Source organism: Mus caroli, unplaced genomic scaffold (assembly GCF_978045245.1).
Source record: "Mus caroli unplaced genomic scaffold, Mus_caroli_1 scaffold_16, whole genome shotgun sequence".
In the NCBI taxonomy this organism is placed as follows: domain Eukaryota; kingdom Metazoa; phylum Chordata; class Mammalia; order Rodentia; family Muridae; genus Mus; species Mus caroli.
Window position 1 is genome coordinate 38096632 of NW_028227271.1, and position 19028 is coordinate 38115659.

The 19028-nt window shown below is 39.6% G+C and overlaps 1 protein-coding gene across 1 annotated transcript in view; it reads left to right on the forward strand.

Moving 5' to 3' along the window:
- The first annotated feature begins 2325 nt into the window (after nucleotides 1-2325).
- Hhla1 (HHLA1 neighbor of OC90) overlaps nucleotides 2326-19028 on the forward strand; it is a 36576-nt gene continuing 19873 nt past the window's right edge. The window contains exons 1-7 of the mRNA XM_021182717.1: nucleotides 2326-2404; nucleotides 3387-3446; nucleotides 7707-7763; nucleotides 8601-8657; nucleotides 9420-9500; nucleotides 13630-13713; nucleotides 13810-13893. Coding sequence (XP_021038376.1) covers nucleotides 2326-2404; nucleotides 3387-3446; nucleotides 7707-7763; nucleotides 8601-8657; nucleotides 9420-9500; nucleotides 13630-13713; nucleotides 13810-13893 — 502 coding nt within the window. The remainder of the gene's footprint in view (nucleotides 2405-3386; nucleotides 3447-7706; nucleotides 7764-8600; nucleotides 8658-9419; nucleotides 9501-13629; nucleotides 13714-13809; nucleotides 13894-19028) is intronic.

A 19028-nucleotide genomic window follows, 5' to 3' on the forward strand; every position in this document is an offset into this window, starting at 1 on the left:
AAACATGGAGGCTTAGTGGATGGAATCTAGCCTACCAACAAAAAAGTAATATTTCCTCTAATCTTAGAATCAATGCCTGGGGAGCTACGAATTGAACTAACAAAGTTCGATTAAATGAAGTGTGGTGTCCCATATGCTTATGCCAGTCCTCACAGACTTAAAATGAAAATCCATTCTTGGGAAAGAGGCAACTAGATCCAGAGTTTTACATACTCTTTTAGTAAGAGGTCAATAAAGCTGTGAGAGGAAATATAATCAAAGAAAGGGTCATTGGAGCTTCAAGAGGTGGGACATTAAGTCCATGAGGGAAACAGACTGAAGACAAGGCTCACTTTAAGGTGAGCTCTGTGTGCAGACTGTACTCCGTGCCAATTTTCCATCTTCTTTATGGCCATGAAAATCTTTCTGGACATGAAAATTATGGCACAATCCATTCTTGGAAAATGTATGCCTTTTGTCAGATAAAGGAATCACTGAAAAGGTTACTTCCTATGCCTGTCAATTCTCAATAGCTTTCAACTCAAAATAATCCATGTGCAAAAGTGTCATGTCTTCGGGCGGCTTAATCCCTCGGGGGCTTGACTGTAAGTCATTATTTTTGCTGGTTTACTTCTTTGCAAGTGCCACTGAAGGAAAAGTGGATTGCAGATATTATAATAGTAGCCATGGGAAATGAGACAAATAATGATAATTTAGTTTCAGAGAAAAATATTTGAGAGGTGATATAGATTTTATAAGCGTTGAGGACTACGAGCCCATCACATGGAGGAAAGTATTTGTTTGCTTGTTGGAGTACCAACCGCTTTGAACATCACATCTTTAGTTAAACAGTCAGGTAGCTTGAAATTCTTTCAAGAACCCTTTGCCTCTCCAAGTCAGGTTTGTCTCAAGCACTGAGTGGGAAAGCCTAAAATAACATTCTTTGCTTGTCTCAAGCTTAGTTTAACTGAGCTTTCTCTGTTCTCACTTGCTGATTCTGCTTACCTTCTGCCAGACCTGTAGTGGATTCTGTCCAATGGAGATGAACAGAAATCCAAACTAAAGGAAAAATTACATTTTCCTCCATGGACAAAAATCAGAAGAAATCAGGGTCTTAAAGCAATGAAGTTTAACACATTTACTTTTAGTAAATGGAAGTTGCTGACACGATGATCAGCAATCAATAAAATATGTGTAGCTGTTACAGAAATAGAAATAGCGACTTCTTCAGGCATGAACTTGTATTTTCTCATCATCTGGGTCGATCTGAAGTTCTGCTAGTGCAGACAATGAAGGGGAGGGGGAAAAGAGTCAAGGGTAATGGCATGATAGACAGTTGAGATCCTTAGACACCCCCTCTAGACCAACAATTGCACTAGTTGTTGGATTTCATGATCCTGTTTTCACTTCAGAATACACTTGCAACTGTTCATTTTATACATAAAGATCATCAGCAGGGCACAGAAATGTTGCCTGATCCTGGAGGAAAGATTTCATCCTATGCATATTCTCATGGCCCCTAAGCTGAAGACAATGCTGACTTCAATTTAGGGCAGAAAGGCTTCACTGAGGGAAAATGTACATCCAGTGTTCTGTGTGGTATGTGACACACAGAAAGTGCTCAATAACTTTTTGGTCATTAGTATATTCTTTTCTACTTTAGCTGTCATGCTACAGAATGAACTGTCAGAGATGGTTGTCACAGATGCCACAGAGTCAGGCAAGTTGTAAGAGTTACCCACATTCATAATTTTAACACTTAATATATTAAGAGTAATGTTAATAGCACTGTTTTGTCTTTAGAGGCTATTTCTCATCTTGGAAACTACATAAATGCCCCTAAAATACGCAGGTAAACCTGCCATATTCCCAGATTCCTGCAGTCACTCAGAGTAGACCCATGATTCTGACTTCGACTGTAACTAAGAAATAAACATCCCTTTCTGCCAACACATGAGGGCTGTTCTGAGACCCACAAGCTATGCCCTTCCCACCATCACCATAGCTAAGGAATCTACAGCTAACAGGTTAAAAGCTACAAATTGGTAGAGTCCACACAATTAGGCTCCTGGGTAACTATATGGGCCAGAGCTTCCTCTCCAACGGTTCATAATCAAATATGGGCATTAACAAAAAATGAGCTTTGTTTCAAAATTAAGCCAATGAAATCACGGAACCCATTTTTTTTAAACCTCAGCACAACCTCAACATTTCCTGACGAGATTATATTCCAATGACTCCCCCAGCACTGCTTCCAGAACATTCTACATCAGAGTGCTCACTAAGCAAGGCTAGCTTCCTCTAAGAGCTTGATGTTTTGCTCCCAGGTTGTCAAGGCTTCCAAGCATGCAGAGCTTCCTGTTTCATTGTCCTCCAATAAGGCTGTGTATGGGTCTTGCCTGTATCCTCTCTCTCTGGAATGCAGGTGAGCTGTTCACTTCCTTGTATCTATTCTGTATGTTTTATGAGGGTGCTACTTATTGTGCTTTAAGAAACCCAGCAGCAATCTTTCAATGCATAATCTTAAATGTTTTGATCAAAATGCTAATCGCATTGTTACTTTTCCTGTGGACTTTCATGCTTGAGCACCACAGAAGTCTGTCCCTCTTCCATCCTTGTTCACAGCACCGGTCTTTATTTGCTCTCCCACCAAGGGAGTATTCTGAACTAGTTCACTCATTCTCCTATTGTACCATTCTGCACTGTCAGCCTAAGTGATCTTTGGATTTAGATGATTACATCGCTTTATTATATTGTTCCATGGTTCCCACACAAATGATTCAATGATGTCTTATTTCTGTTTAGATGGTAATCCAAGTTCTTTCTTTGCTACGAATGATCTTGCTTACCTCATCTTCACCAGCTCCCATAAAATACCCACCTCCTTCTTTCTTGACGCCCCAACATGTTGACCTTCAGTCAGCTCTTCAGAAAGATGCTCACAGGTGATGCAGGACTGAGACTGTATGTAGGGCAGCACTCTACCACTTAGAGCCTACCTACCCAGACATTGTTCCTTCTCAGATCTCAGTTCACCTTGCCCTCCCAGGGAAGACTTCCACATTCCTGTGCTGAGATCAGGCTTCCTGTCATTCATGGTCACACTCCACTCAAAGCACTTTTTGTAATTACTACCCTTTACACTAAAGAATTCCCTTCTTTTATATCTGCCTCTCCGACACATACAATACCTAACAGATTCCGATGCTGAGTAACAGTCTCAATCACATTTGTCTTCAATAAATATGTGATGACTGAGTGAACAAAACACATGGGATTTTAAACAAATCACAGGATTCTAGATAGAGTTCTCTCATCTGTAAACATAGGTAAGTTGGACTAACTTCTGCCTGATGTTATGGTTTCACTGTAACTTCTTTGATGAAGCCTATTTTATTTTATTGTAGTGTCTGGTCTTAAAGGAGAAGGCAAGAAAGATAAAGAAATGGCTCCCGCACCTGCAACAGGTAGGGAGTTGGCATCTCCCCCAGCTCATTTAACTCCAGCAGATTTCTGGAGCTCTCTGAATCAATCCCTCCGGGGAATCCTAGCAAATCTGCACAGACTGTGGTTTCTATCAAATGATGAAATTTATGATGGAAGCATTGTTGTTTGACATCATCACCTGTGGAACAGCTCTCCTGCCTTTACCTTTCCTGGTTTACATGGTATGAACTTGACTAATGAACTGTACCTGGTAAAACAGCTCACATGGCAACCAGACACTGCACATCCATTCGGAACTTTTAGAGCATGAGCGGGATGACGTCTTTAGTATTCAATTGGGCTTTTAGGAAGGATGGAAGTTTCTACTCATTTTCTAAATTTTCCTCTTAAGTAGAGCATCTAGTACTTCAAAAGGCAGATGGTACCAAATGGGCATAAAATACTTCCACAGGAAACTACTTCTCTTTCTCCAGAACCAGCAGCTGTACCAGTATCCTGTATGTGAGTGTGATAATTATTCACAATTACTTACTCTACTTGAGCCTCCACGCTTCTCCCTTTTAAATGAGGATAACTCCAATGCCAAAGGAAATGAGAAAGAATGAAAGGTGCTTGTTCTAAGAAAAATAATAGGTGTTGGGTGTGAAAACTGTCAGATACCAGCTATGGTAAAGTTTTAGTGTGCTGGGGTGTTTGTTTGTTTGTTGTTTTGGTTTTTTATCCAAAAGCAAAGGCATATAATCTGTCCAACAATTATTTGCAATCAGCTTCTGAGTGACATGCTTTTAGACACCTGAGATTTTTCCAAATATGGTGACACATGCCTAAAATTCCAGCATTCAGGAGGTAAGGGCAGGGAGTTAGCGCATGCTTGAAGATAGATAGCCTGGGCTACATTGATACTGTCTCAGACCAAAAAAAAAGAGGTAAGAATTGGCAGGATAGCTCAATCTGTAAAGTGATTTCCTAAGGACCCAAGGTCAATTCCCAGAGCCCAAGTTTTTTTGTTTTGTTTTGTTTTGCTTTGCTTTGCTTTGTTTTAGGGCAAACATGGGATGGTGCACTTGTAATCCCAGTGCTGGAGAGCCAAGGATGGGTAAACCTCTGGAGTTCCTTAGCCAGCCAGCTTATCTACCTAAGTTCCAAGTTCATTACTTTTAAAAAGAGAAAGGTAGGCATTGTCTAAGGTATAGCAGCCAAGTTTATCTTCTGTCCTCACTCACATGCTTGTGCACCGGCACACATGTGAACATACATGAACACACACACACAAATAAGACAATCTGAAAGGCAAATAATACGAAATGTACTTGATCCACAGAAAACTATTTCTGGTTTTCAGGGACACTGACCGTATACTTCAAATTTATTTACAAATACTGAAAAACAAGAATTTCTAACTTTAGAAGAGAGTGGCATATGTAACTATTGATGTTCAAAGCTTATACATTGCAGGGTTGGAAGAGATCATGAGCCCCACCCCTTTCTGAAGAGCTACTCAGAGTGAATGCCTTCTAGGAGAAGAAAAGTCTATTTTCTTTAAAGATGTTATCCCTACTAGGTCAAACACACTCCAGTGAATGGTCCCACACCCATGAGTATATGGGCAGCACAAACTGGATTCAGTAGCTTATAAATAAAAGAGGACATGAAGTTGGCAATGGAGGAGGGGTGTTCTAGAATGGAACAGATTTTTTCCTGGGGAGATGAAGCACACATGTCTACTTATCATAGATGCACAACCTACAACATAACAAAGTACAGATACCACCAAAGTCCAACTTAGTGAACTGTAAGTAACTAGGGTTACTTATAGGAATATGGGTAAGGGGCCACTTACAGGAACAGAAATTATTCAAAGATAGCTGCATCACCAAAGCCCATCTGGACATGTTGACAGCTCACAAAAGCTAGAAACCTGGAGTGCACCGCACAGCCTTAAGGAAGGTTGGAAAGTGTACACTCCAAGTTGCTCCGATCCTCTTAAAAGGAAGCTCAGCTGGTTTTTATTTCTCCCAGGCAACTGAGCTGGTCCCTGCTTCTGCCAGGCAGACGGGCTTGTCTGAGAGTGACTCTCAGCTGTCTTTGCTGTTTATATAATCTTGAGGAGGAAGGTTCCTAGTGAATATGAGGCTTCCTAAAACTATTTTAAGTTGTTTATTTTCTGTCTCAATGAGTTTGTCTGTAGAATGCAGTGCTACATAACAGAGGAACAGCAGATTGATCTGGAAGGAATTATGAGAAGGGCATGTGTGTGTGTGTGTGTGTGTGCTGTATGCATGTGTGTATGCGAGAATTCACTATATGCATTATGAAATTCCCAAAGAATTAATAAAAATGGTATATTGAAATCAAAGCTAGAATAATGTCTAAAAAGAAATAAAGAGAGGGAAGTGATAGATTGATGGATTGAAATATAGATAGATAGTAGATAGATAGATAGACAGACAGACAGACAGATAGATAATGGATGGATGGATGGATGGATGTTGAGTCACAGATTTCTTTAAGCAAAAATTTTTATGGAGGAGACTTTGAGGGCATCATGGAAAACGAGGCAGAAAGAGTATCAGAGCTAGGCAGAGAAGGATGTCCAGGAAACGCTGTTTTACGCTATGACACGGCGTGCCCTCATAAACTCACAACAGTTGCATTTGCTTTCATAGGACCCACACCAGACTAAGCCAGTAATAGTTGGGGGAGGGGCTCATGAGACCTGCCCCGGATATCCGAAATGACTAGGGTAATGATATCCCATCCTAACTTTATTTTGTGCTTGCCAGGTCATTTCTCAGATGTCCACAGTCTTAACAGTCACATTCACCTTGTCAACCCTTCTGGGATTGTCCATGGCCTTTTCCATGGTCCAAATATATTATGTGGTCTCTGAAAAATACTGCTGAGCTATACAAAGAAAGCAGATTTTACTAGGCTACCCCAAATCCCTCACCATTGTAGCCTTCTATGCAAACACCGTTTTTTCTGTTTTTGTTTATTTTTTTTGTTTGTTTGTTTTTTGGACACCGGGTTCCTCTGTGTAGCCCTGGCTGTACTGGAACTCACTCCATAGACCAGGCTGGCCTCAAACTTAGAAACTCGCCTGCCTCTGCCTCCCAAGTGCTGGGATTAAAGGCTTGCGCCACCACGTCCGGCTCAAACACCGATTTCATTATAGATTTATGTTTTAAAATCTTGTGCTTGAGCTTCGGGACCAAGAGATTTTTTTCAGAGGCACGAGTCCCACTCTTGGTCTGGTCATTAATAAAAGGACTAAATACTTAAGTTGCCTTGTTGCTGGGTTTTTCAATCCTAATAAGCCATATAAGAGACACACACTTTAGATATTTTCATTATAAGCCATATCCCTATAACAGGCAGATCTAGGACTATACTAACTTATTCCCAAGCTATAAGGCCCCTTGTTACTTGCTGTTTCTCCTGGCTATGCATTTCTGGTCCATGGCAACCTCTTCCTATTCTGTCTTCTTCCTCTCCCTCTCATCTCTAACTGCCACCCCATCTCGAGCCTCTGGTCCCACCTTTCTGCTCCATTGACCAGACACAGATTCTAGCCTATTATTAACCAATTAAAATGGGGAGAAGATTCACAGGGCATCACTTGAGGATGTGATGGTCTGGTCAACCACCTCTTCCAGACTTAGCAATAGAATACAAGCAGCATCAGGCCAACCCACTCCATTGGCTTAATCACAGTTGTCAATAACAATTTCACATGGATAATTCCATAGCTAATGGCAGTTGGGACATGATGGAGGAGAGGATATCATTTTCTTTAGTGATGTAGCCAGTGAAGAGTTGCCTAGTGTACTCAGTATAACCAGAGTGGCCCTGGTTATACTCAGTGAGTCACAAAACAAAATGAAAGACTTGGCATCTGGAGCAAGGGGAGAAGACACATATTACATCCTAATATATCTTCCTACTATAATGAAATACACTATTTAGCATACTAAATATACTTTAATGAACCAAGACAAAAATCACAGCTGAGTTGCTTTACTGAAGATCCCTTCTGCCTGTGTTTCAGTTTTTATCTTGGTTTTTGCCTGTTGTGGGATTTGGGTCTATAACTTAAATCTTTGTGGATTTTTGTTGTTGGTGGTGGTGGTTGTTGTTTGTTTTTGTTTGTTTGTTTGTTTGTTTGTTTTGTCTCTCCATCCTTGAAAGGAAGTGATGGACAAGATGATTTTTAAGGATGCTACATACTATGTGAGGATGTCCCCTAGTGTACATTTCACTGGTGGAAACTTCTGTTTCAGTGTCTGGAAATGAAGGCCTCAAGAAGGAGAAAAACGGATCCTTCCTTCATGCATCAGGTACAGTCCTACCCTACTCTTTCCTTCCTTCCTTCCTTCCTTCCTTCCTTCCTTCCTTCCTTCCTTCCTTCCTTCCTTCCTTCCTTCCTTCTTTCCTTCCGTCCTTCCTTCGTCAGGAACCCTGGGCACGTTTCCTAAGCTCTATACCTTTAATATTCTGTGCTTTTCATCTTAATTTCCATGAACAGTCATCTCTGCAGCAGTGATAGCAACAGGTACAGTGTAAGTCTCCACCCTCTGATTCAAAGCAACTAATTCTCCTGGACAGTCACTGTCTCAAAGAGGCCTTTTCCTCCCCTAGGGCCAGGTTGCTGCCCTTACAACTCCTACTGCCTTTGCTTATGGGTATCCTTCCTCCAAAGCTACACACAAGAAGCTTCATGAAGCCAGAAACTCACAGGCAAGTGGCCTGATACTATGAAGGCCCATTGTACTGTAGTTCTACAAAGTGGATTTTGAGCCCTTCACACACACACACACACACACACACACACACACACACACACACACACAGAGAGAGAGAGAGAGAGAGAGAGAGAGAGAGAGAGAGAGAGAGTGCTTAGTTGTTCAAAGTCAGACCAGTCATTCTTTTCTCTGAAGCCCAGTTTCCTGACTCAGTTAATGAGGTCGGTAGATCACACACACTGCATTATATGTATTTGATTTATGAGTGTATGGTTCTCTGGACCACAACCGGTCTGCAGATTAGACCTAAAACTGAATTAGAGGAGCAAGTATAGGAAGACCCAGTCTCTTCCCTTCTCAGAATTTCTTAGATCCTACTCACAGAGCTGGAAGGAGATGTATGCTTTATGTTTTTTTTTTTTTCTTTCCCAGAGTCTGTCTTCAAAGAAAAAAAGATGGTAAAGGGAGTAGAGGTTCTCGCAACTACAGGTGAGTTGTCTCCTTACCTCCACCATGGTATGGGAATCTAGACTGCTAAGCAAGTTTTTTCCACGTCTCTAAAAGAATCCCCAATTGGCACAGCAGGGGTAATATCATTTAAGCATAAAGTAAAAATTGGAAAAGATAATGCCAACAATAAAGTACATTAAAAGAGGATAGATGACCATCAATCACTCTGTCTACCTTGTTTTCTGGTCCACAGTAACAGCTGAGAGAAGGGAATATTTTAACCAATAGCCTGGTAAACATACACACCAAAACCTGGGGGATTTTGATGCTCCATACTGGTTTATAGGTCATATTCAAGTTCTTTTAAATTGGCATTTCTGGGGTTGAATCCAATATATTGGAGTTGTGGAATTTTAAAATATAATAACATTTTAGTAGAAGCCAGTACCGTGCCACACTTGTGTCCACCATGAATCTCCAAATTCAGAGGTGCTGAGAACACTCGTGATGACCCTGAGCCTCCTCCTGTGGATGAGGGGCAATCTGTCAATTCCTGCTCTCTCCAAACACAGAGATAAACTAATCCCTAAAAACAAGTGCTATGTGAGTCACAGTATGTGCCACTGACTCTCACCTACTGAGCTCCCGACACGAATTGCTGCTTGCCTCTGAGTCCCTTGTGCCTGGCACTTAGTCTGTGTTCAACAAGTGCTTGAAGAAGTTCTGGTTCAAGTTTGGAAATGAGAAACTGTTTCTGTTACAGAGCACATCCTATCAGAGATGTTTTGAAATCTCTTTCAGAACTCCCAGCAAGGTCAGTGGATCTGTCTACACTCAACCTGACAGAGCTTGTGAATGGCATGCTCAATAGAGCTTTAAAAGGTAACCACTTATTTAAAGACCATGTCTATATGGACTTCCTTTGTACTGGCTTACCTTTCAGTCTATCTATGACCTGGACAGGATACGTTATACACCTATACCATAGTGTCTCCATGTTCAGAATGGAGAGCACATTGTCCTATTTAACCCATGGCAACCATGAATACATCATCGTGAAATGGGAGGTCTGGGAGCATCATGTGCAGGGCTGTCATTTGCAATCACAACTGTATCACCCTAAGAAATGCTATTCATTAAGTTTATATGACTTAATATATGTTGTTTTAAGCTGAAAGGAGCTCTAAGGCTTACGCTATTGTCTTATTAGCCTTCTTGTAATTTTCTTTTAGCGTCTATCAAAATAACTTATAGGCAGCAGGTATTTAATGATGGGGATTTCATGAATCTATTTTAGTAAAAACTAAAAGATACATATGTTGTAGATAGCCCTGGGGTTAATTGTATTTGATATTAATTCTGTTCTCCTGTGAGGGGCTGAGAACAAGGAATGAGTAGGCACTCAGGTGATTTCCTGCAAACCTTCCCACCTTAATTTATAAATAAAGGCTAGAGCCGGTGATTGGGCGGAGAAAGAGGGGAAGGTGGAGCTGAAGGTTTTGAGAGAGAAAGGGAGAGAGGACTACGAAGGGGGAAGAAGGAAGTGGAGCAGAAGCACCTGGCCTGGAGAAATCTCAAGTTATAAGGGTTCTCTTATATGGGGAAGATGGTAGCGTAGATCTGCCCAATCTAGGCACATAGCATGTATTCATATTAATTGAGTTGTGTTTTAATTGCCCAGGCTTATTTGGGTTGGAGATTTACCGCAACATACATACACAGAATTCTGTATACCCACCTTCCCAGGCTTTTGGTCTCTAAAATCATGAGATTTTCAACTTCTCATGTTTTTCTCTCTAACTGTGTGGGACTTTGTCACAACACCTTGGAGAAATCACTACACCCTAGATGGTCATTTAGAGAATTCTAGAGTTGCCAGGTGGATCAGATAGTCTGATGGCAACTGCTATTATAGTAGGGTGTTTTTGTTTGTTTCTTTGTTTAATGTTTTCATTTTATTTTTCATTTATTTTTAAAAATTAAAATAGAATGACATTACATTGTGTTTCCCATCCCCCTCCTCCCGCCAACCCTTCACATGCATACATGCTAAGCTTTCTCAGATTTGCAGCCTCTATTTCTCTTTTGTTGTTTTTACCATTTGTTTTTTTTTCCAAAAATTTATTTTTTTGTCCACTTCACATCCTGATCAACTTCTATTTCTTAATCATTGTTAGATATATATGTGTATATGTATACATTCCTTTATATATTTACATATAACCTGCTTAGTTCATGTAATGTTACTCATATGTATGTGATTTCGGGATTTACCACTCGGTGTTGAAAAATCAATTTCTGGGCTCTTCTCCAGAAGGGACTATTTCTTGGACTTTCAGCATTCCTTATTTACCTGGGATTTTTTTGTTCAGAGATGAAGCTCTGTGGGATCTCCCAATTCACAATTAACGTGTTTATTGGTATGGTCCTTGTTCAGATCTTGCTTAGAAAGCCATGACGATGGACGATGAGACTTCACGGGGGGGGGGGTGGCTTCTTTGACATTGATAGGAGTCAACATCTCATAACAAAGTTCCTATTTCTCTGACTCTTACAGTCTTTCCAGCCCCTCTTCCCTCTACAATCCCTGAGCCTTGGGTGTAGATGCTGTGTTCTAGATTTACCAGTTGGGGTTAACACCACACAGATCTTTGCATTTAGCTATGGTTATCTGTGGTGATGTTGGTCTGTTGCAGGGAGACATTTCTTTGATAAGGGGTGAGACCTATACTTATTTTTATTTTTCATTTATAATGTAGTTGGCTATACCAGCTTAGTAAAGTAGTGGTTGTAGATTCTCCTCCAAGATACATGACCTTATTAGCCATGGGTGATTTCCTAGGTTTTCAGGACCAGGCATGATTTCCCTCTTGTTAGGTAGTCCCTATGTCCAGCTAGAGATCTGTTAGTTATTACCAAGGCATGCATAATTGCTTTTGTACTTTTGTGCCATGCTGGTTAATATTTTAGTCTATAATAATTAAATATTTGACATTGTTTTTTTACTGGTATTGACTTTTATCATTACTTTGTTGCATTTCTATTCTATTTGCTCATAAAATAGTTTCTCATTTCTTCACTTTATTCTCATTTTCTTTTATGTTCTTTTTTCTCTTTTCAGAATGTATATAAAATAATGGTGTTTGCTACAATATATTTTTATTAAATATTTTAATTAAAATATATCACTTCCCTCTTTCCTTTTCTTTCTCTAACCCATATCTGCTCCTCACTCCCTTTCAAATCAATGACTTTTTATTGTTATGTTACAGATTGAATCATAGATAAACAACCTGTTAGTCAATATATTATGGCCACAGATGACTTTGTAGTAGATAACAGGTTAGTAGTTTCATCCATTAAAGGGTTTAATTCTTCCTCTCTCAGGAGTCATAGTTGCCTATAGATCCTTGTCTAGGTGTGGAACCCATGATATTCCCCCTTCGTTCTTAGCTTGAATATTACTATTGTAACTGTTCTGGTCCTGTTGGGTGCAGCTATATTGTTGATATTGCAGATGTAGCTTCACTTTGATATATAGGAGAAATATTATCACAGCAGACTTTCTAGACTTCTGGGTTTTACAATATTTCTTTCTCCTCTTTTGCAATGTTTCCTGAGCCCCAGGTATAGAAGTTGTGCTGCAGACAAGTTCATTGGAGCTAGGATCTATTCCAACATATTGCCCTCCTTTGAAAATTTATTTACATTTTTTAAAATTTTTTTCCTCCCTAAATAGAAATGCTTATATTTGTCAGTCTTAGCCATTTTGACTGGGATGAGATGAAATCTCAAAGTTGTTTCATTTTGCCCTTCCTTAATTGCTAAGGATGATGAACACTTTTGAGTTATTTATTGGATGTTTTTATTTCTTTGGATCCATAGCCCGTTACCTAACTTTGGTCATTTATTTTCTTAACTTCTGGGGTTTTTATTCTCAATATTAGTCCTCTGTAAGATGCATAGCTGACAAAGATCCTCCCACAATATATGTGTTTCTTCTTCACTTCATTGTCTCCTTAGTTGTCCAGAGTCTTTTAGTTTTACAACATCTCAGGTGTCAGTTGTGTCCTTAATAATGGGGCAAATGGAATCCTATTTGCAAAGCCCTTTCCTACAGCTGTATCTTGTTTTCTTCTAACTGTTTTAGAGTTTCAAGTTTTACGTTGAGACTTGCTCATCTTGGAGTTAATTTTCACTGAAGGTGATAGATATGAATCTAACTTCATTCTTCTGCTTGTAGAAATCCAGTTTTCTCAGCACCACTTCTTGAACATATTATCTTTTCTCCAATGTGTGTTTTTGGCACCTTTGGCAAATATTATGTACTGGATAATTTTATGTTACCTTGAGACAGGCTAGAGTAATTTTTGAAGAGGGAACCTCAACTGCAGTAATGCCTTTACCAGATTAGTCTATAAACAAGCCTGTGGCATATATTCTTGTTTGATAATTGATGTGACAGAGTCCAGCTCACTGTAGGTAGTGCCACTCCTGTGTTGATGGCCCTGAGAAAGCTTCAAGTAAGCAAGCCAATAAGCTGTACTCCTCCATGATCTGTGCTTCAGTTTCTGTCCCCAGGCTCCAGTCTTGATTTCCTGCCTGACCTACCTGGATAATGGACACAATCTGTAAAAGGAAATAAACTCATCTCTTCAAATTTCTATTTGCTAAAAATAAAAAAAAAAACCCTAACTAAAACCTATCATGTGACCATAGTTACATGTATTCATGTTCAGGTCTTCTATTTTATTACACTGGTCTAGATGTCTATTTACAACATTTTGATATAAATACATCCTTTACCTTGCACATATTCACTCTCCCTCACATGTCCTTCCTTTTTTGTTTGCTTTTCAAGACAAAAGTCTCAGTTTATTGCTTTGTCTGGCTACAAACACACAATCCTCCTAACTCAGCCTCCCAGAACTGAAGTCACAGGTATTGGTAGTACTAATTATTTAAAACTGTGTCAGCAAGCATTTGTGCTTCTTTCTCCCCTTCTTCACAGATAGCAAGCAATTCTTCTCCGTGCTTAGCATCACTTCTTATAGTTCATTTGCCTTTCACAAGGTTTCCGTGGCCATCTACAACAGTAAGTGATAGCAGTTCTCCTGTGGTGATTTGGTGGGTGAGGGGCTCAGGGACAGGCACAGTGTCATGGCACTAAGGAAATACTTTCTTTTCACAGTTTCCAACCCAAAGACAGTCGACCCAGCCAAATTCCCTACCAGGCACTGCTACTGTTTGAGCAATAGGACCAATGACTTATCAGGTAGGTGGAGTCCACTATAACCTTGTAGCTTTTTCAATTCTGATTGTGCCATTGGGTGTATTTTTTTTCTCATAGTAAAATAAAACATAGTGATGCTTATTACACTTAAATGTGTGCATATTTCCTTGTCTGTTTTTTTTTTTCTATGGAGACATCTCTGTATATACACAAATGGGTATTCATCACCATTGTTTATGTGGCAAAATCATGGAAAAATGTAAATATACACCACTGGGAAATTTTGAAATGTAACCTGTATAGTAAACAATGAGTGTGTGTGGCCAGATATTGCCTCTAAGAGGGAATCAATGTTCCCAAGAATTTTCAGATAGGAAAAGAAATTCTAGATAGTATCCAGAGTATAGTGTTATCAATGATAAAATATGTATTTATTTGAAAAGCAGAAAGTCTATTATCTCTGATGACAAGATTAAAGTGTTTCAAAATGGTAGACTGTTCACAAATATGGACTTGCAATGTTTGGAATTATTTTCAATGACACTATATATTGCTTTTTTTTTTTTTTTTTTTTTTTTTCTGAAACAGGGTTTCTCTGTATAGCCCTGGCTGTCCTGGAACTCACTTTGTAGACCAGGTTGACCTGGAACTCAGAAATCCACCTGCCTCTGCCTCCTGAGTGCTGGGATTAAAGGCGTGCACCACTATATATTGCTTTTATAATCCAAATGTATTGCATGTTTCTTAAAATTCTCAACTTGTGGGCCATAACCCCATTGGGAGGGTCAAATATCAGATATCCTGCATATCAGATAGTTATACTACAATTCATAACAGTAGGAAAAATACAGTTATGAAATAGCAATGAAATAATTTTACAGTTGGGGGTCACTACATCATGAGAAACTAACTGCATTAAAGGGTCACAGCATTAGGAAGGTTGAGAACCACTGGTCTAGATGAAGGGACAGAAATTAAATGAAGGCACAATAACTGCCTGGCAGATTACAGGCCACAAGGACAACTCAGGAACTCAGTGCAATAGTGTGATTCTCTAGTGCCAAGGAACTATAAAGTTGGTTATGGTGGTACATATTATTTAGGGGTTTCTAACCCACCTTAGATCATTTAGTTCCCAAATAAAACCACAAAACCTTTTTTTAAATAATAATCTGTAAAGCACTAGAACTGGGCAGATATCAACTCTCTATGCTACTTCCTACTTCCTACTCAGTAACCCCGAGATATCTCTTGCCATGTTCTGCCTAGAGCACTCCTTCCCAACAAACTGGCCCTCATGGCCATGTGCTCACAATCCATCTATTCCATGGAAACTTCTTCCTTTCCCTCCTCATCCTTCTCCTCTCTTTCTGTTCCCCGCCAAAAACCATGGTAACCTCTACCCTGCCTCATATCTTCTGCCTAGCCCAGGCTGCAGGCATCTTTATCAACCAATCAGAGATAACTTAACGGGCAAGATTTACACAACAAAAGTGGATGCATGTGAAGTTCTGCTCATTTTGGAGAAACTGGATCTTCGGGAAAAGAAATTAGCATTTGGATGCATAGCAGCACCAGAGCAACTTCCTACAGTTTGTACCACATCTGTAAAAAGATTCCTCTGATTACATGCTAAAATATAGATTGCAGCCGGGTGTGGTGGCGCACGCCTTTAATCACAGCACTTGTGAGGCAGAGGCAGGAGGATTTCTGAGTTTGAGGCCAGCCTGGTCTACAGAGTGAGTTCCAGGACAGCCAGGGCTGCACAGAGAAACCCTGTCTCAAAAAACCAAAAAATAAAATAATAAAATAAAATATAGATTGCAAAAGAAGCAAGGGGTTCTTTTCCTTGTTCTTTTTTTCTACTTAAATATTTAATGTATTTTTATATTAATATGTTTTGGAAACACTTAGTCTAGCTATGTAACCTTTAAATATAAAGGCCCGGGTTCCTTCTAACTTGTTGCTCTGCTTTCTATAAGGTGTTGCCTTTGTTCGTGGATGAAAGGTAGTTTACCACCACACTCTAGTGATAAGACAAGGGTGTGAAGAAATGGAAGGCTTACTCACTTGCCATACACTTACAGTGCAGACACCATTCACATTGCATTGTGCACTGATATGACCACACCCCTGAAAAGAAGGCTTGAAGATACAATGTTGTTAAGAAGAAAAAAAGAAGCTTTGCCCTAACTAAGATTTAACATTCTTTTACTAAAGTAATGTTAGAGCATATTTTTTAACTTACTTTTTAATTCTATCTACTTTATTGTTAAAATTTTCCTTACTGTATATTTTGACCATATCTCCTCACATCAACTTCTCCCAGAATCTCCACATCTCTCTCTGCATCTAACATGCTCTCTCTCACACACACAAAAAAAAGAAAGAAAATCAAACCATTGAACTAAAACATGAGACAAAACAAAAGAAAAGAAACATACCATAACAAAATAAAGAGTGCACAAAAACAAACATACATAGAATTCAGTTATTTCTGAGCACAGCATCTTTCCTGGAGTGTGGTTGATACACTCAGTGACACTCCACTGGAGAAAACTGACTTTCCCTTTCCCAAAAGTTGTCAGTTGCAAGTAGATTCTTGGCTAAGGGTGGCACTTTATGTCCACTTGTCCTCCATGGGTGGGGCTTTCTAGTTTGAATCTGTGCAGGTCATGTGTGTTCTGTCACAGTCTCTGAAACATCACATGCATCAGTCCTGTTGTCTTGCTTCCTTGACATGGTCTATCAACTCTGACTCTTATGATCTTACTGTCAACTCTTCAAAATCAATCCCTGAGCTTTGAGAGGAGGGGTTTGATAATGAAATGCAATTTAGGCTGAATGCTCCAAAAGTGCTGTCTGTACATTGTCCAGTTGTGAATCATTGTATTAATTCCCATCTACTGCAAGAAGAAGCTTTTATTTTGAAGGTATAGTGATGCCTTGATGCTCCATCATATGTATAATTGATAAATTTTTATGGAGTGTGTGTCTTAAAATGTATTCTATCTCAATATATGGAAATATGCCCAGTCCTTCAAAAAGATGGTGACTGAAGGACAAGGTGATGGTTATTCACCTGTTTCCCATTCCTGACAACCTTTCCTGTTATAAACAGTGCTGTGGTGTGCACCTGTGCAGAATCACTTGAAGCACTAGCCAAATTATCTCTGTAGGATAAAGCCATTGAAATGGAATTGTTGGCTGACAGGGAAACAATCTTGTTGTGATCCAATTTGTTAAAACTTCTAGAAATCTTACAGGCATTTACCCTTTTTTGTCAGCAATGCTCAAATGGATTCCACAGCCTGTTTACACTGAATATTAAAAAGTGGTTTTAAAATCATCACCAATTGGATAGCCAAAATTTGTTCCTGTCTCCTATTTACACATAAAGGGGCTTAGACATAAAGCATCTCTGAGCATTGTTAGTAAATCAGCTAATTGAATTTTTGTAGGAACAATGAACAACTTGAAAGTAAGAATGGCTGGCTTTTTTTTTTTCAAACCCAAATGAAAGAGTTGCAAACATCCTTTCAAAGAGGAAGTGGGCTGAAGATGCCAAGTGACAGGTTGTATGAGTGGGTGGTAGATATCTTGGGAGGAGAGGACTTTTGGCTCAAGGCGAATCTCAGCTCAAATCCAAGCTCTATAATATGCTATAGGACTCTGGTCAACTACCATCTTTTTTTTTTAATCCTTGGGCAGAACTAGGATTGATCCTTGGTATCTGGATTCAGAGTGCTGCTCATAGCTTCTATGAATCTTTGCATTTTTATCATTCAACTTCTAAGTCTTTCTTTCCCATTAATTTTACAGTGTTTTAAACATATTTACTTATGTGTTTGCTGGAGGGAGAGCATGCACATGTCATAGTAGTGTGCCATAGCACACATGAAAAGGTCAGAGGACAACTTTCAGGAGTAGGTTTTCTACTTCCATCATGTGAGTCCTTCCTGGACATCCAACACAAGTCAGCAGAATTGTGACAAATATATTTGCATGCTGATCCATTTTTATGCCCCCCCAATTAACTTTAACTTCCTCTGTATATATTACAAGAATCTCAAGTACCTAGCAGCTGTCTGTCACATTGTAGACATTCTATGGATATATGTTGGATAAGTGAATTAATGAAGGAGAGTTTGAGAAGTGGAAAAAAATTAGATGGAAGAGTAATGAGATTGAACACATTAATAAGTTCTACAACATAATACAGAAAGAAGAGAATCGTTTTCTCCAGCCTTCTGGACAGAGTGGTGTCAACATCTGCAGAGGTATGCTACATAGCACTCCTTCATCCAGGGTGTCTTAGTTATGATTTCTATTGCTGCAAGGAAACACTATGACCAAAATTCAAGTTGGGGAGGAAAGGGTTTATTTGGCTTACAGTTCCACATTGGTATACATTGTAGTTCATCACTGAGGGAGCCCGAACAGAACTCAAGCATAACAGGAACCTGAAGGCAGGAGCTTCTGCAGAAGCTATGGTAAGTGCTGCTGTGGCTTGCTTACATGGCTTGCTCAGCCTGCATTCTAATATAACACAGGATCACTAGCCCATGGACAAAACCATCCACAATGCGCTGGGACCTCTCCCATTAACTAATTGAGAAAATACCTTACAGCTGGATCTCCTGGAGGCATTGTCTCAACTGAGGCTTCTTTCTCTCTGATGGCTGGCTTGTGTCAAGTTAACACACAAAACCAGACAGCACACAGGGTAACCATGTAAAGACACTGTCACATTGTGACTCAGGCTCATCTCCCATCTCCTGCTAGTGTTGACTTACTCCACCAACTACTGATTATCATAAGGCATCACTCTGCATCTACAGGGTATGTGTTTTCAAGTCTGGTTGTTCTTCCAAGCAACTCTCCATCCTGTTGATGAGGAAAAGAAGCATCTCTAAGAGGCACAATGGGAGGTCATCCAGTGGGCTTCTCGTTCAGAATGTATTCAATGGTTCTGCAATCAAAAGTGTTATAGAAGTCTCCCAGACTTTCTCTTCCATGCTCTAAATAAAGTGGGGCAAAGAGGACATTCCTGTTGATATTGTGTAGAGATCCTGTCTATTTTTAAGTCTGTAATTCACAACCTGACATTAAATTTTGCTGTATTTTCAAATTCCAACTTTGTATAAATAGACCTTACACATCTGAGGGCTTGTTTC